Consider the following 16,441-nt stretch of genomic DNA (forward strand, 5'->3'; position numbering starts at 1 on the left):
AACAAAAATACTATCACCATTTCTCTGTCTTACGGATTTCGGAAAACTCAAGTGCAATATTTCCCAGATAAGTAACTAAAAATAATAAAATAACCTATAATAACCCGTGTTGTGTAAACCTAGTAGCATTGATACAATCACAGATAAAGAACCATGTTACAATATTAATTTTTAATGAGATTTACTTACCAAAATTTTGACATGACGTCATCAGTGTTTTAGTGGAATGCACAGATAAATTTTGATAAGGCCTTTATTTTAGTGGTCATATTTTCCTCAAGTATTTAACGATTGTCTAGGCAAATGAAGACTTTCCGGTTCGAATAAATTTTAATGCCAAAAAGCAGCTTTTATACTTATAATTTTGAATTTAAAACTTTTTTAGCCATTGAATACATAATTCATTAATATATATGTATGTTAAACTCTCTGCTATCATTATAAAAGATCACTTAGGTGGAACTGAAGCACATATTGCGACAACTGTTTTGGAAATATTTTCATTAAATGTATTCCTTACCAGTGGCGTAGCTAATTTCCACTGCGCCCCCCCGCAGTTTATAGTAAGCGCCCTCATACACCAAATTTAGAAAGTAATATAAATATGTACTTACTCGTTTGTACATTTTAAAAAATATATCGGTTACGTTACGGTCTGCGCCCCTTTTGGCGCACTGCAGGGTCTGCGGGGGTGCTATTTACGCCACTGTTCCTTACATATACTTATTTTCCAACCTAAACTAAACTTCTTGGCAAAAAACATTAAAATTGAAACAAAAGAATGACAAGTGCAATAAAACAAAAACAACAACATAAACATTTATTTTACGTCTTCACTTGTTTCTTCGTTCCAAAGAAAACACAGTTTCATTCTTAAAATTGTGGGTTCATTATTTTTCCAGTAAATAAAATATGTGTTCCAGTTGATTTTTCCAACAACATAAAAATAAATGGATGATCGGCAGTAAAGAACATATCGGGACCTTCCACATGACACAACCTACCCCTCCTTCTCCTCCCTGCTGCTGCAGCTGCAAAAAAAAATATATCAACTTTCCAATAATAAATGTACATTATTGTAAGTATATATTGTCAAAGGTGTTATTTCAAAACTAAAGAGAAGGTAATTTCATTTTCAAGAAAATACGTTTGATGTTATTTAAATGTTTTTATACAAGTTACCTCATATTGACCCGAAAATCCCTGCAAATATTTTTGTTAAAAAATGTATTGCTTCTGTGGCTATATTGTAATTTTAAGCTACAGTCCAGATTAATTTATTTTTAAAAAAGGACTACTTTTTATTTTCAACGTTTTTTTTTCTTATACTGGTTTGATGGAAAACAGAACATTTTCAGTTCAGTTATACCCATATAACTGACTAAGCCTTTTCGTTGTAGATACAGAAGTTATAGATCGTAATATAACCAAATGTTGCACTAAGGTTCTTTAGACAGAACTTCCTTCACTCCTAAAATACAGTCGATCAAATGGAGTCGAAAAATTATAAAATTTATTTGCGAATTTTATTTTTTGACAACTTCTATAAGTTAAAATAAAGCTTTGTGTGAACTGTTAAAGTACAGGTAAAAAACATTTTAACAAGGACTAGGTGCAGTGCACACTAATATTAATAATGCATCTCAAATTTTTTGGAAAACAGGATGGACCGTTCTTGATTTAATCAATAAACTTAAAGTAGATGCCGCCCGGCATTGATCCACTGACTTTTTTTCTGTGCTACCTTTGGACCTGTTATAATAGAGTATTGTATTAAGTACGTGTCTAAAGAAGTGGACTTAAACAATAAAAAATTTAAATTAAATTAAAAGAAAAAACAAAAACTCCTAACAAATGTTCAATGTGACCTCCTGCTGTAAGTCTGTAAATCGTGCTGGACCAAGTGACCGACAAGGCGTTATACTATTCTGACGTTCAATATATGTATAAGTAAAAGGTATTTGGTAAATCTTGTACTGTGAGATCCGGATTTCGGGCAGGTCAAGAACTAACTTGTTGGTTTAGGTATCTTGTAATGGTTTTATGAATTGAACCAAAAATCTCCTTACAGGAGCAAATGGTAAATCTCTCACAGGAGCAACTGGTAAATCTTCCAGTTGAGGTTGCAAGTAATTTTGCAAAATTTTGGATAATTTACTCCGTTTAAATTATTGTAAGAATGCATTGGTATTTTTAGCAATGATCAAATTGGTAACAGCTTCGTATTGACGCTTCGAAACAACTGGAATCGATATTTTGGGTTGCCAAAGACTCAGATGGGTCATCCCAGCTGAATAACCCTGTATATATCAATCGTTCCCTTCAAAGTACTTAAGCGTTCTATTTTGCTCTCCGTTTATGCAATATGATCAACATATTTATATATGGCTATGATATTGAGAAGTAAATATATTTTTTTATGAAAAAGGTTGCTAAAAAATAAGTTTTATTAGCTTGTCTTCAAACTTCTGTTGTATCACTGAGCACACCCTGCAGTATAATATATATCTGTGTAAAATTTTACTCTAATATGTAGGTAAAATTTCACGCCAGATGGATCCATAGAAACTTTTGTTTTGATAACATTATCTTTGAGTGCATATTAAATACACCTGTTGCACATTTTATACAAAAACTGATTAAAATGGACAGACTATTAAATAAATAAAAAAAAAAACGATTGTAACATATTCACAATCAACACAGAATATTTTTACATATTTAAGTATAGGACGAAAATGAATTTAATAATCTAAAACTTACCAGGGACTGGCGGCGGATCAGATCCTTCTTCACTTACTTCAATAAACGCTCTCTGTATAACTTTGCTTACATGTAAAGGTTCTTTTGACGTAACCATGCCGCTGAAATTAGCTGCTGATCGATCAAATATTTCGCCAAGTCCAAGCTGAATAACAAAAAAATCACAACTGTTGGCCTATTCAAAATTACTAACGAAAGTTATTATTACCTTGGTTAAAGAATCTTTCAAATCAATGGTTTGTTCAATTTTGAATTTAGGCAAGGCAACGGTAATTGGTGGGTTGTATACCTCATTTGTAATTTTGGCCAAGTTTACAGTAGTCAGTTTCTTTTCCAACTCGGCAATTCCATTTCTCTCGAAAGGCAAAATAATGACCATACTTAGGTTTCCATTGGCGTAAAGCAATTCTAACATTTGAGCTTCCAACTCCATTATTGAGTTGTGATAACACCTCCTCTTCATATACATCATTTGCACAGGTACTGAGTCTGTATCATTTAGATAGAAGGGTTCAGTTTTGGTGGCTCCCTTGTCAAATGCGTGCCTCCACCTGGATTTGAAATAAATAGCGTTTACAAGAACTAATTGCGTGGATTCATCAAAATCTTCTTTGTTGACTAAATTCATGGTTTTTTCTTGTGTTTTCTCTTCAACCCAAGTGTTAATAGTCGCAGCAGCTGCCGCCTGGTCACAAAAATTAAGTAACTGAACATCACACAGAAAATTATTAGTGACAGCTTCGCTGAAGTCTGGTAAAAGTGGATGTCCCTCCATAAGGTAAATTTTAATAGCCATCAAAAGCGTAACGTTGGGAATAGAAGTGAGACGCTTCATTATAACACTGTAACCATCGCTAGCAACTTTAGCGTCGGGTACTTTTAAGGAGGAAGCAAATTTTTCAGCTGTTGTACCCTGGGCACCCTGGTAAACCATAGAAAGAACAGCATGAAGGCTGACGGGAGAGAAGACTATATTTCCTGGTGATGTTCCAGCCAAAATATTGTATAGGTTATTGGTGAACTGACTATTGCTGTTCGAGATTTGAAGTGCTTCTGCTGTTTTTAAGACCATTGTTGTTGGTAAAAGAAGCGCACATGAAAACTTATCCAAGAAGAAATTTGACGAACAATAAAATATTTATATTTGTATTAGAATACAATAGATACAAGAAGAGTTTTATCACAAACACTGGCTGACCTACTACTAAACTCAACCATTCCACACACCGATTTTTATTTACCAAGCGAACTATTTATAAGTAGATGTTACTTTTGAAATCACCACACTGGGACAAATCTATCATTGCATGAAATCAAGTAAAAATATTCTGTGTCCAGTAGTGATTATATTCATTAAACTGTTTCGTGAAACCGTCACGGCTATCTCGCGCGTGGGCGCAATACTGCTGCGTTTTGGGAGACGTCCTGCAAGGTTAAATAGTAATTCAGCAGGAAACTGGTGCTTGTATGCAACCAACATAACGTATCATTCATTATTTCGTTGGTATATTTCAACGTCATTTTTAACCACCTTCTGAAAAAGAGTGTTTTAACTAATCGATTACATGTTGCAGTTTTTGAGAGGTTGACGTAAATGATGTAAAATTAACACTGTTTTTAATTAAGTGAAACAGTTAGTGCACATTTTTCCGCAATCATTTCTTGGAAAATGATGGATTTACCTTCAATGTATGCCGGATTGCACGCACAATGATATAATATACACACTGATTAAGGTATTTAATTTTTTTGTTATGAAACCTGGTTTCAATATAAGAATTAGCAAAAACTGTTGTTAATGACTTTTAGTGTTGTAGTTACCTCGTGAAAGATTATTTAGCTTTGACTTTTAACACCGGCACCTTTTTCATACCAAGGCCGTAACTTTATATAGTCCAGCTTGTGAATACGAATACAAAAAGCATATGTATACGTTTTACAATTAATTAGGAAGAGAAATTTTTGAATGATGTTTAGCATAAAGTCACATAAATGACTTGTTCTGTTTCTGAAGTTCTAGTGGAGCAAACAGGGAAGAAAAAAGAAAAACTAAGTTGATTAACTGAATACACAGAAAAACTTTTGTAGAACAAACAAAACGTAACGTGTACAGCAGTTTCTACACAAAAAAGAAAATAATCAGAACTTGGAAATTAAATGCAAGACTAAATTAATACTAACATTGCGTCCTAGTATTCCTAGTCGACTGATGTTTGGAGGACAATAAGAAATATGATGATACCATGTTTCGAAAGGAGCAATACGTTGTAGTATGTAATTGTGTTTCTGTAAAAGCTTTGCTAGAGACTGTTGATGTCAAGGAAAAGTGCTAAATGTGAGGGTCATAAACAAGCTCTCGAAAAGTTTGCAAGTACTGTTTTTGGTAAAAGTTCAAAAACCAAATATGCTTAGCACGTCCTTAGTTTTTAGCACTGTTCCTGCAGCTAATGTGTTAGGTTCTAATTTTGTTCATAAGCCGTTACAGGTAGTAATATTTCTGCATTGTCTTCTAGCCATGAAATTGTTGTTTATTACCAAAATATTAGACGCGCTGGAACAAAAACGGCACAACTATTAACATCATCTTAAATCTATAGCGCTCTTTACATGATTCCATATATGTATCGTTGTGATGGGAATAACCGAAACAAGAAAATAAGGGGTAGAGGGGTACTTCTTGCCTTAAATGTTAATATTATTGCTCAGAGTATTAAGTTAGATCTAACAAATATTGTAGATGTGGCGTTACTTAAAATATGAACACTTCACACTTGAAATGAATATACCTAAAAAAAAGTTCAAGGTCATAAATTATAAAAAAGATTATTTGAAAACCGAATTCAAATTTCCATCTGAAGTCAAGTTTATACCTTACAGGGATCTAACTGACAGTTTATAACTGCTAAAATAATACTAGGTACTAGAAAACGATATTTTATTAACTACTTTTTACATTTTGGGATAAATAATTATATACCCATAAGATCTTGAAATACTGAATTAAATTAACAAGTAATAATAATAATGTAACCAGCCTAACAAGGCTGGGGCGTGAGTTAAAAAAAATAATATTTTTGAAAAATTAAATTATCTTTAATCGGGTAGCGTGTTTTTATCTCGTCTTCTACCTGAGAAGTGTTAATCACACATCACAGAAAAATGGGAATTCTCTTACCTTTCGAAACTTCCCTTTTCGCTGCTCGAGGGCACGGAGTCACTCACTAGTACCGCTGTGTCGATACACTATTATTTTAAACGAAAGGGTTGGCCGCAAATTCCGCAAAAAGTAACGTAGTTGAAAATCGGTCACCCTTATTTATTTACACACACTAATGAATTGATCAAAAATTTACACAAGAAAACCAAAATGAACAAGTGGATCACCGCTCGCGGTGACTTCCACAAATTTAGAAAATAAAGCAAATAAAAATTTAACACTGAACAAAAATGAATACTAAGACACTTTGAAGCAAAATTTAAAACAAAGAACGCGTCGAGAAGGAACGAGTTGCACACTACAAAATCCCGACCAGAGAACTGAAAAAAATTGACCAAACTACTCTTTTATAATTTCGCCAAGAGTGGAGACTCTACCCGGCGTCAAAGGGGCTAACAAAGAAAAACCAATGGGATGAAATCCCCTGTGTTGGAAAGAAGTGCTTTCTCGTTCTCTCTCGTCTATACCAGCAAAACCGCTCAAATCGCCGTCGATTTACATATTCTCATCAAAAATTCCCTAACAATAGCAATTACAGTATGAAATGACCTATCGAACAGCTTTTTAGAGTGGCCACTGGCTCGCGACTTAACTAGGATAGCCAGACATAGATCTCGAACCCATCAAACGTTCTTTTACTTATGACTCGGCTGTTTCTCACAGGTGGAACTGCAAACTTTATTCCACCAGTGGTAGGCCAGATCTATGTCCGTCATCCATCCGACTTTCTAACCTTTTGTTTTCTCAAAACATCTGTACACAATTATTTACAAAGTGAGGAATCGCATCACACCATTTCGATAACGGGATCTCTCAAACAAAGCCCTTCTCTGCCTCTGTCCCCATCCATCATGGTCGCTATAAAACTGTGCCGTTTCTTGAAATTCGACAAAAGGGCTAGGCACGCTTGAAACTCAATTTACTTTTTTAACGACTCCCTCGGAAAAGATTGGACATGTGGTACTATAAAGTTAACCCGAGGGTCCAGTGCCACATGCAGAGAGGACAGGATATAGCTAGATGGGACAAAGGAAGTATATGGATCTATTTGTTGGGATTTTCTGGGAAGGTTCGGAAGAAGTGATTTTTAAGGGGTCGTTAACAAGAATTTCGACCCATGATGAACAGCCGAGACAAATCAGCTCGCGACAATGACCTTTTTGGGGTTGCACGTGCACTCGTAACAAATGCACTTGTTACAATAATTAGACAAACGTGTACTTTCCTGCAATAAATATACAGTTTTAAATATAATACACCTACTACCACAGCAATTATTAAATACATCAACTTTGTCCTAGATAATAAATAGTAGGTACTTCTTAAATAGGAATGACGTTTAAATTTTATAAAAGAAGTTATATACTAACAAATTAAGTTAAATTAAAGTATAACGTGAAATAACTTTAATACATGACACAGTATTTGAAGATAAAACTAATCAAGCTACATATTTTATTATATTCTACAGGAAACATAATTGCAGTTTGTTATTTTTGCAGTAAATAAATTACATGTTTGGTTTTCTAATAGATTTTTCCAACAACGTCACAGCAAAGAGGTATCGGATAAGGTGCTGCAAAAAAAATTAAAATGGTTGGTTAATCACTGTAGTTTCAAAAATGTATTTGAAAACCATGTAAGTACCCGAATAAGAAAATTATTGTAGGATCATATTTTATACAAGTAGTGAAACCGCTGTAACCCCTATTATCCGTTCACGATCTTTATATAGTAGGGTTGGCCATGAAAATCTAATGAGTTTGTTGGTATTCGATGCAGAAGAATAAAAATTCCCTGAACTTTATTCGTTAGGTTATGTTTTATTAAATTAAAGGTTAAAAAATATGCCAGAAATATAAACATTGTTGCCGATACTTTCAGTTTTGAGTAGCAATGACCAAGTTAATGGTATCCATTTCTTATTAGAAAGCATAAAACTTTACGCTATTTAAAACAGTTATTCAGCTTTTTGTAAGTGTTTATTTCATATGTAAGGAACAAACACTATTATATTATTTTGTTGTACGTCAGGTAGTTTTTCACATACCTACTACCTTGGTAAATTTAGAACGAAAGATGCGTAAAAATATCACCCCCCGACAAGCTACAATTCACTCCATTTCCATTATTTCGCTATGAAAATCTGTATCATCACCGTCTTTTTCAAATTCAGATTTTGAATCAGATTCACCTAGCGAAATAATGAAAGGAGGTATAGATTCGTACGAAGGATTTCCCATATTTTTTTCCTAATCAGCCAAAATAAGTTTTTCACAATGTTTACAAAAATTTTGCCACATGCTTGGAGTAGGTACATTTAGAAAGCGCCTCAAGCCATAATTCTCCAACCTATTTTTTAATGAAGATGCAGAATTTATATGCTTGTTGTAATAGTTCTTACACAATCCCCACACCATTTCAATTGGATTATATTGACAATGGTACGGAGGTAATCTAAGAACTTCATAGCCACTTTCTCTTAATGTATCGTCTACCAAATATTTTTTTCTATTGTTTCTGAAGGGTTTAATTAATTCCTACAACTGTTCCTTCGAAAATTTTTTGCCAAATTCAACACTATGTTTAAAGAGCTATTCCTGCATTTCACATTTTTTACTAGAAAAAGTGGATGGTTTATCCAACTGAACCGAATGATACGGTGCATTGTCTAAAACCACCACACATTTTTGGTTCAACTTTGCCAAAGCAGGAATGAGGTGATTAATCACCCAATTTTGAAAAATTGTCCCATCCATCGTTTTATGATAGTCTCTATCGTTATTTTTTGAATTTAAAAAATTGTTACAACCATCCAAGAATCCCGTTGAACAACCCGCGTGGAGAATAGTAAACCTTGATCCTTCACTTAGAATTTTGGTGGGATTGCTTTTTAGATTAGTATCGTGCACCCAGCGACGAATGGACGAACCATTTTGGTAGATCCATGTTTCATCCAAATACACGAAAGTCAAATTTTCACAAGAATTTAGAAACTGTAAATATGTTCTCAAAAAAGTAATTTTGGCTGCAACGACATGTTTTTGTTCACATAGAATTTTGCGACCATTTATTCTCTGTGTTTATAACCCATTGACTTAAGAATTTTGTATAATGTGGTTCGTCCCCCTTTAAATTCCAACTGTTCCATAGAATATGCCAAAAGAGTATCTACAGTGAAATATGCGTTTTTTTCATTAAGTTGCCAAATTTGTCGTCGCAGGTCTTTCCGAAACATATAATTTGTAAATAAATCCGTTGGTTTTCGCTTGCCAGATATGGCGTTTTTAAATTTTGGTTCCGTGTTGATAAATTTTCGCCACAGTTGATGTTCCCACCTATGAGAAAAAAAAATATATTTTACAGCATATTTTTACATTACAGAAAATATGTTCGAGACCCTCATAGTTACTTCTTCGAAAGAAAGATCGGGCCTGTCTTTTTGAAACTGCAAAAAACATCTTTTTATTGCAATTTTTTGTTGCAGTAAAACTATTTTAGGCATTTTCTTTTTAAATATAATGTCGCAATGATTTGTGAATCTGTCACAATGACAAATTATTTATGCTGACAAAATTAAAACATTTGTTTGCTTGATTAAAAAATTGCGTCTAATAATGTAATAATTCTGATCTAATAAATGAAGTAGAAAGGTGGCAATCCAGCCCAAAGCAAATGCCAATCAGACTACTGACAGACAAAAAACTAAATCATCAAATCAGTTTATCCAACTTAAAGAAAAAATATCAAAGCTTACTTTACTATATAAAGATCGTGAATGGATAATACATGTATTGTTTTTCCTAACTCCACTGCTACTCTGGATTCTTAAGTTGCTCTTTTTGCATACAATATTTTAATAGTTGTTTAATTAGAAATTAGTTATCGTATAACGTTTATGCCCACAACACCGAAAACACATATATGTGCGTCTTTACCTTTGTCTATACCTATAAGCTAATGTGGTTGGCGAAATGCGTCGAGTGATCAAAAAAATTCCTCATTAATTATCGAACACTATATACTGAAGTTTGCCGGAATGTAAGCTTTCTTACTGCTCCACCTTCAAGTTTGTAGTATCCGTCATGCCATGATGTGTACAGTGTAGAGATGTACCGACTGTAGATCTGGCCGACTAACCGACTAGCCGATTATTCGGCCAGTAAAAACCGACTAGTCGGCCGACTGTTCGGCTTTGCTAAAACCGGTTTATAAATGCGACAGACAGTGTGTTTTTTTTATTTCTCTGACTACCTTAAAAATTTGTTTTATTTTAATAAAAGGAATAACTAAAGTTCCTTTGTTTTCCAAAAAATGCACTCCTATTAAATTTGTTTGGATAATTTTAACATTTAATTTTTTTGTAGTAACTCAGTACAAAATAAAGAATAACACAATTTAGGGCCAGTTTATACAATATTTTAACTGAGATTAAGTTGATCGCGCATTTAACAAGGCCATTAGCGACGTCTGATTGGCGTAGAGTGAGTCACATGGTACTTTGAAGCGGTGTCAGTGGCGGTGTTAAAAATTAAATGGCAATTAAATATTTAATTGAGGTTCTGTAAACCGGGTTTATTTGTTTTATGTACTATTTTAATTTTCATAAAAAAAAAGCCGACCGATCGGCTGTTTAGCCGACCAGTCGCCGATTGCCAGCCGACAATGAAAAACGGCCGAATAGTCGGCTTATCCGACCGGTCGGCCACTAGTCGGTACATCCCTAGTACAGTGTTTACAAGCATCACTAACACCTTTATATGGATGAATTTGAGAAATATTTCCTTTTGTTTTAAAGTTTTTAACAAGCAAATAACTAATGCAGTATCAATTTTGCGTACTTAAATACGTTCGACGGAAATCTACTTAAGTCGTTGCATCTCCCAACGCGAAACTATTTATAATTCACTATTTTCTGCGATTTTTTTTTTGCAATTATAAATACATTCGAACTTCAGACGTGGAAGCTACAGAGATGCTTGATTCACAATAAAAAAAATTACTCATTTTGATCGACTTACTTAGGCGAAAAATTTCCTATTGGTGATTTTGTAAAAATGAAATAATGATGACATGTCAGTGTCGCCAAAACACATTCGTCGCAAAAACCACAAAGTCAATTGATATAAAGTGCACAAGTAGTTATGAAACAATATTTGGAAATCACCATTCCAGAAATAAAACATGTAAATCTCATAAATAATAAAGATAACATTATTCAGACCAGGATTTTTTAATGATATAAGTATTAAATACAATTTTTGACTGTGTGCGGATTTGGTGACATATTTTATTTAGTTCACATACGTACAAAACCAATCATCTTAAAGCGCATTTTTAAATGGAGATTTGTATATTTATTAGCAGTAAAGTGTCGGGTAAAGACATACCAGTTTTAATATGTATAACATACACTATCACCAATTTTGGACAAATCAAATGGAATATTTTCGAAATAACAAAAAAATTGTGTGTCGCGGATCGAATCTATAATATAACCCCCGTTGCGTAAGTTTAATAACATTGATACAATGTTTAATCATAGGTAAAGATGCATATTGCAATATATATTAATTTCTGGTGAGATTTACTTACTTAAAATTTTGACATGACGTCAACAATTTTTGAGTCGGGATGCACAGACAAATTTTGATTAATTAGCGCTTTACTATGAGTATGATAATCTTAAAGTATACATCAAATCTCATAGCAATTAGTGTAAATCTCTAGTAAAAACGGAAAATCGACATTTTCATACACTTCAAACTGTGTGAAGTGCTAAGAAAACACGAAACTAGTAATCAGTGACAAGTTTAATATGCATTATAAGACTAATAAGTTTGAGTTACGAAAGAATATAGTAATTTTGTTGCCCAAGCTACGTTTTGTTATCTTTTGTTTTCTTTCTTTTTTTACCTAAATTCCGTATAAAGAAGAGATGCTACTCAAAATGAACGTATATTCGTATAATTATTATATTATTAAAATATCAGTTAAAAATGTTTAAATTGATTTCAGCAAGAAAGCTTCATCCTTAAGAAATTTCTAATAGTCCGTTATTATGATCTCTAATTAGTACAAATTTTAGCATAAGCTATTTCTTGAATGCAGTAATTGACTATTGACTCTTCGTGGATTCGAACATTCCTCCTTTCAAGAATCGTTCGATTGCTGTAGAAAGCAGGACCTTCTTTTTACTTCCCGAGCGTAAGCAAAGGAAGTATTGTAATCGAGTCCGTCGGCCGACTCTCTACTTTTACGTTTTCTCGATCTTTCATGACTCCTAGAATACGAAAAAATAGGTCTCCCATTTCCGTCTGTCTGTCCGTCCGTCTGTCCGTCCGTCTGTCCGTCCGTCTGTCCGTCTGCCGTCCCGGATTTTTATTAGACAGATAATCTCCGAAAGTACTGGACCGATTGTTGTGAAATTTTGTACTTATATTAGGAATATCATGTAGATAGTAAAACGCTAACCAAAATTTGTCTAATCATCCCCACCACTAATGCGATGACGTCACTTCAAAATTGTACATAGTAAATGGGTCTTAAATTGTATAAAATAACATAGTCCTACACATGTAGTTTACGACTCCGAATTCAGTTTTTACCCGAAACGTCCAGATTTTTGGAAAAAAAATCAAAATCATAAAACAACATTTTGCAATTTAATTTTGAATCTGCTAACCCGAATGTTTTAAAATGTTGCAGATGTTTTAAGGCTCTAAAGAGCATCATAAATCTTTAGTCAAAATATATTTGGTTATCCCCTCCAAAAACTTGATGACGTCAGCTCAAAAGTTTGCCGAATAAATCCTATCTAAAATGAACAAAATATGATGCGTCTGTACTTGTGATATATCACTTCATTCATATTTTTTGGATTTGCATATACAGGGTGACTGAAAAAAATTAATGAATGCGCAAAATTTATTTTACTGATTTACTCAGGAACTACAAAACCGAATGCTTTGAAATCTTGAAGATGTTTTAAAATTATCATAAGCATGGTAAATTTTTGATCAAAATGTATTTGGTCGTCCCCTCCTAAAAAATTTATGACGTCACCACAAAATTTTGCTGAATAAATCCTATCTAAAATGTACAAAATATGGTGAGTCTCTTCTTGTGATTTATCATTTCATTCAAATTTTTTCGATTTGCATATACAGGGTGACCGAAAAAAATTAATGAATGCGTCAATTTATTTTATTGATTTAATCAGGAATTACAGAACCGAATGCTTTGAAATCTTGGAGATGTTTTAAAGTTATCATAAGCATGGTAAATTTTTTATCAAAATGTATTTGCTCATCCCCCCTAAAAAATTGATGACGTCACCCCAAAATTTTGCTGAATAAATCCTATCTAAAATGTACAAAATATGATGAGTCTGTACTTGTGATTTATCATTCCATTCAAATTTTTTCGATTTGCATATACAGAGTGACTCAAAAAATTAATGAATGCGTGAATTTATTTTATTGAGTTAATCAGGAACAACAAAACCGAATGCTTTGAAACATAGGAGATGTATTAAAGTTATCATAAGCACGTTAACTTTTTTATCAAAATGTATTTGCTAATCCCCCCTCAAAAAATTTGATGACGTCAGCTCGAAAGTTTGCCGAATAAATCCTATCTAAAGCGTAAAAATATGATGAGTCTGTACTTGTGATTTATCACTTCATTCATATTGTTTAGATTTTCTTAAGAGGTGGCTCAAAAAATTAATGAAGTCAATTTATTTTATTGATTAATTTAAAGGCAACACTTATTATTAGTATTACATTGGACCAACCCAATTTGGTAGACACAAAATTTTTTAAAGTAAAAACTCGGTTGAAACATAAGGGTAGCACGCTTATTTACATCGACTTTAACATTACAGACCTGCATTTGTTTTATGCGCTCACTTGGTTCCGCGAATGTGAAATAGACATGTTTATAATCAACCAATTGTGAATTTCACCGTCAAGAATCAAAATAAAACTCAATGTTTTATATAATAAGCGGAAGTCGAAGCAATAAAACCGATGGTCGTTTTGTTTACAGTTTCTCTGTTTGACTCTCACGTATGCTGTTACGCTTGTCATCTTAAATTAAGAATGTTTATACATAAACGATTTTCAGTTGCCTTTCATGTTACTAGACAGCGGATTTTTGTCGGGCTACGTCACGATTATAGGTGGGGACGCGCTGGATCGCCGGGACTCAGTAGCGGGTGATAGATAATCACTGAATTTAATTGGTACTAATTCCATAAATATAATTAACGATTTATTAATCAAACGGCTAAGTGAATGAGAACGGGGATTAACAGCAGAGTGCAACGAAACAGCGTTATTCTAATCTCAAATAAACGAAGTGCAGTCCGCAACCGCAATGAATTCGCATCCCGTACGAGCCGTACCGAGTTTGGCCTTGCCTAGCCCGACAGAAATCCGCTCTCTAGATATTACACACCGGCGCCGTATACGTGAGTAAATTGTTTCGTTATTTTATTGATTATAAGAAATCAATATTCAAAACGACCCAATTCATTTTCCCGAAAATTTGGGAATACAATAATTTTATTCTTAGTATTACACTACATCTATCCCAACTGATATACGTGTCCTTGCAAAAATGTTGATGACGTCATCACAATTTTTTTTTAAATTCCCACTACAAAAATGTAATGAGAAAAAAAAACACAATAGGCATGCAGTCGTCAAGTTTCCGACAGCGAGGGAAGTACTGTCTAAACTCTTTAGACCAATTTTTTACCATTGGTTTTAGTTAATACAATAAAACAAAAATAAGTATAGCATAGATATTTATTTTTACGTCTTACCTAACTTCTCCTCTTCTAAAGATAATAGACGCAGATGGATTAAATTTGAGGGTTTCTTATTTTTCCAGTAAATAATATATTTAGTTTTCCATTGATTTTTTCCAACAACATTATGATAAATGGATGATCAGCAATGAAGGTAATGTGTGGGCCCTTGATAAGTTTCTTAGGGCAGATCGTCATTCCTGCATAAAAAAAAATCAGTCCGCATTAAGTTGGTGTTGGTTTTTTTGAAAACATTGTGAAGTAAGAAGTAATATGTTTACAATTAACCTAAATTTAATCGATGAGAGCTGACAACGCGCAAATGTCAGTTATACACAACAATATAGATTAATAAAACATTTGCCTTTTTTCTTAAATGAAAATGTATATATTTCCAAATAAAATGCCACAAGATTTTCAAAAGTTAATTAATAATGCCAAGAAGTAAACTCAGGAACAGAACATATAATAATAATAAACTTACCAGTAGCTGCTGCTGCTTCTGCTCCTTCTTCATTAACCTCGATAAAAGCTTTCTGTATAACTTTGCTTACGTATAAAGGCTCTTTTGAAGTAATCATCCCACTGAAATTAGCTACAGGACTAAATATTTCACCAAGCCCAAGCTGAATAATAAAGAAATGAATACAATACAACAATAATTATAAATATACTTTAGCATATTTAGCAAAACTATTGACAATTTGCAAAAGCTATATACCTCGGTTAAAGAATCTTTTAAATCAATTGTTTGTTCAATTTTGAATTTTGGCAAGGCAACGGTAACTTGAGCGTTCCACAATTCATTTGTGATTTCCGCTAAGTTTACAGTAGTCAGCTTCTTTTCCAATTCGGCAATACCATTTCTTTCGAAGGGCAAAATAATGACCATACTTAGGTTTTTATTAGTGTAAGGTAGTTCTAAAATTTTAGCTCCCATCTCTTTAATTGAGTTAAAATGAAACTTCCTCTTCATGTGCATCATTTCCACATTTACTGAATCTACATCATTTAGATAGAATGGTTCAGTTCTGGTGGCGTTCTTGCTGAAGACGTGCATCCAACGGGCCTTGAAATAAATAGCATTCACAAGCACTAATCGTGTGGAGCCATCTAAATCCCCTGCGTTGACTAAATTCTTGATTTTTTCTTGTGTTTTCTCTTCGACCCAAATATTAATACTTTCAGCAGCAGATTGTCTCTCACGAAAGTTAAGTAATTGTACTTCAGACACGAAATTTTCAGTGACAGCGTTGTTGAAGTCTGGTAGAAGCTGATACCCCTCCATCAGGTAAACTTTATTGGCCATTAAAAGTGTTACATATGGAATAGTGTTGAGGTGATCAATCAGAATTTTGTAACCTTCTTTAATGACTTTAGCTTCAGGTACTTTCAATGTGGAAGCAAATTTTTCAGCAGTTGTACCCCGAGCACCTTGGTAAGCCATGGAAAGAACGGCATGAAGACTGATAGGAGAGAAAATACTATTTCCTGGTGATGTTGCGGCCAAAACGTTGTATAGGTTAATGGTGAATTCGCTATTGCTGTCCAAAACTTCGACTTCTGCTGTTTTTTCACCCATTGTGAAGGTTACAATAGTATACGAAGAGTTTCACTGCAAATACTAGTCGGCGTGTTACTGA

At 33.5% G+C, this 16,441-nt stretch overlaps 2 protein-coding genes across 4 annotated transcripts in view; both read right to left on the reverse strand.

Moving 5' to 3' along the window:
- The window catches only part of LOC135122652 (leukocyte elastase inhibitor-like), a 49,091-nt gene extending 32,650 nt beyond the window's left edge, over positions 1-16,441 (reverse strand). For 2 of the 3 annotated variants that reach the window (XM_064046975.1, XM_064046976.1), the window contains exons 1-2: positions 15,520-16,441; positions 15,283-15,424 (exon numbers count right to left, since the gene is read on the reverse strand). In XM_064046975.1, the coding sequence (XP_063903045.1) occupies positions 15,283-15,424; positions 15,520-16,380 (1,003 nt within the window). In that variant the 5' untranslated portion in view covers positions 16,381-16,441. Of the gene's footprint in view, positions 1-7,403; positions 7,557-14,813; positions 14,999-15,282; positions 15,425-15,519 lie in introns of those variants that run through there. The other variant, XM_064046974.1, reaches the window with a different exon arrangement.
- On the reverse strand, positions 808-4,269 carry LOC135119371 (serine protease inhibitor 42Dd-like). The gene is made up of 3 exons (XM_064043784.1): positions 2,972-4,269; positions 2,764-2,908; positions 808-1,031 (listed from the first exon to the last, which is right to left on the reverse strand). The coding sequence occupies exons 1-3, from the start codon at positions 3,833-3,835 to the stop codon at positions 874-876; spliced, it is 1,167 nt and encodes a 388-aa protein (XP_063899854.1). The 5' UTR covers positions 3,836-4,269; the 3' UTR covers positions 808-873.

This window comes from Zophobas morio, unplaced genomic scaffold (assembly GCF_036711695.1).
Source record: "Zophobas morio isolate AGI-343-1 ecotype UQ-CSIRO unplaced genomic scaffold, CSIRO_AGI_Zmor_V1 ptg000005l, whole genome shotgun sequence".
NCBI classification, from domain to species: domain Eukaryota; kingdom Metazoa; phylum Arthropoda; class Insecta; order Coleoptera; family Tenebrionidae; genus Zophobas; species Zophobas morio.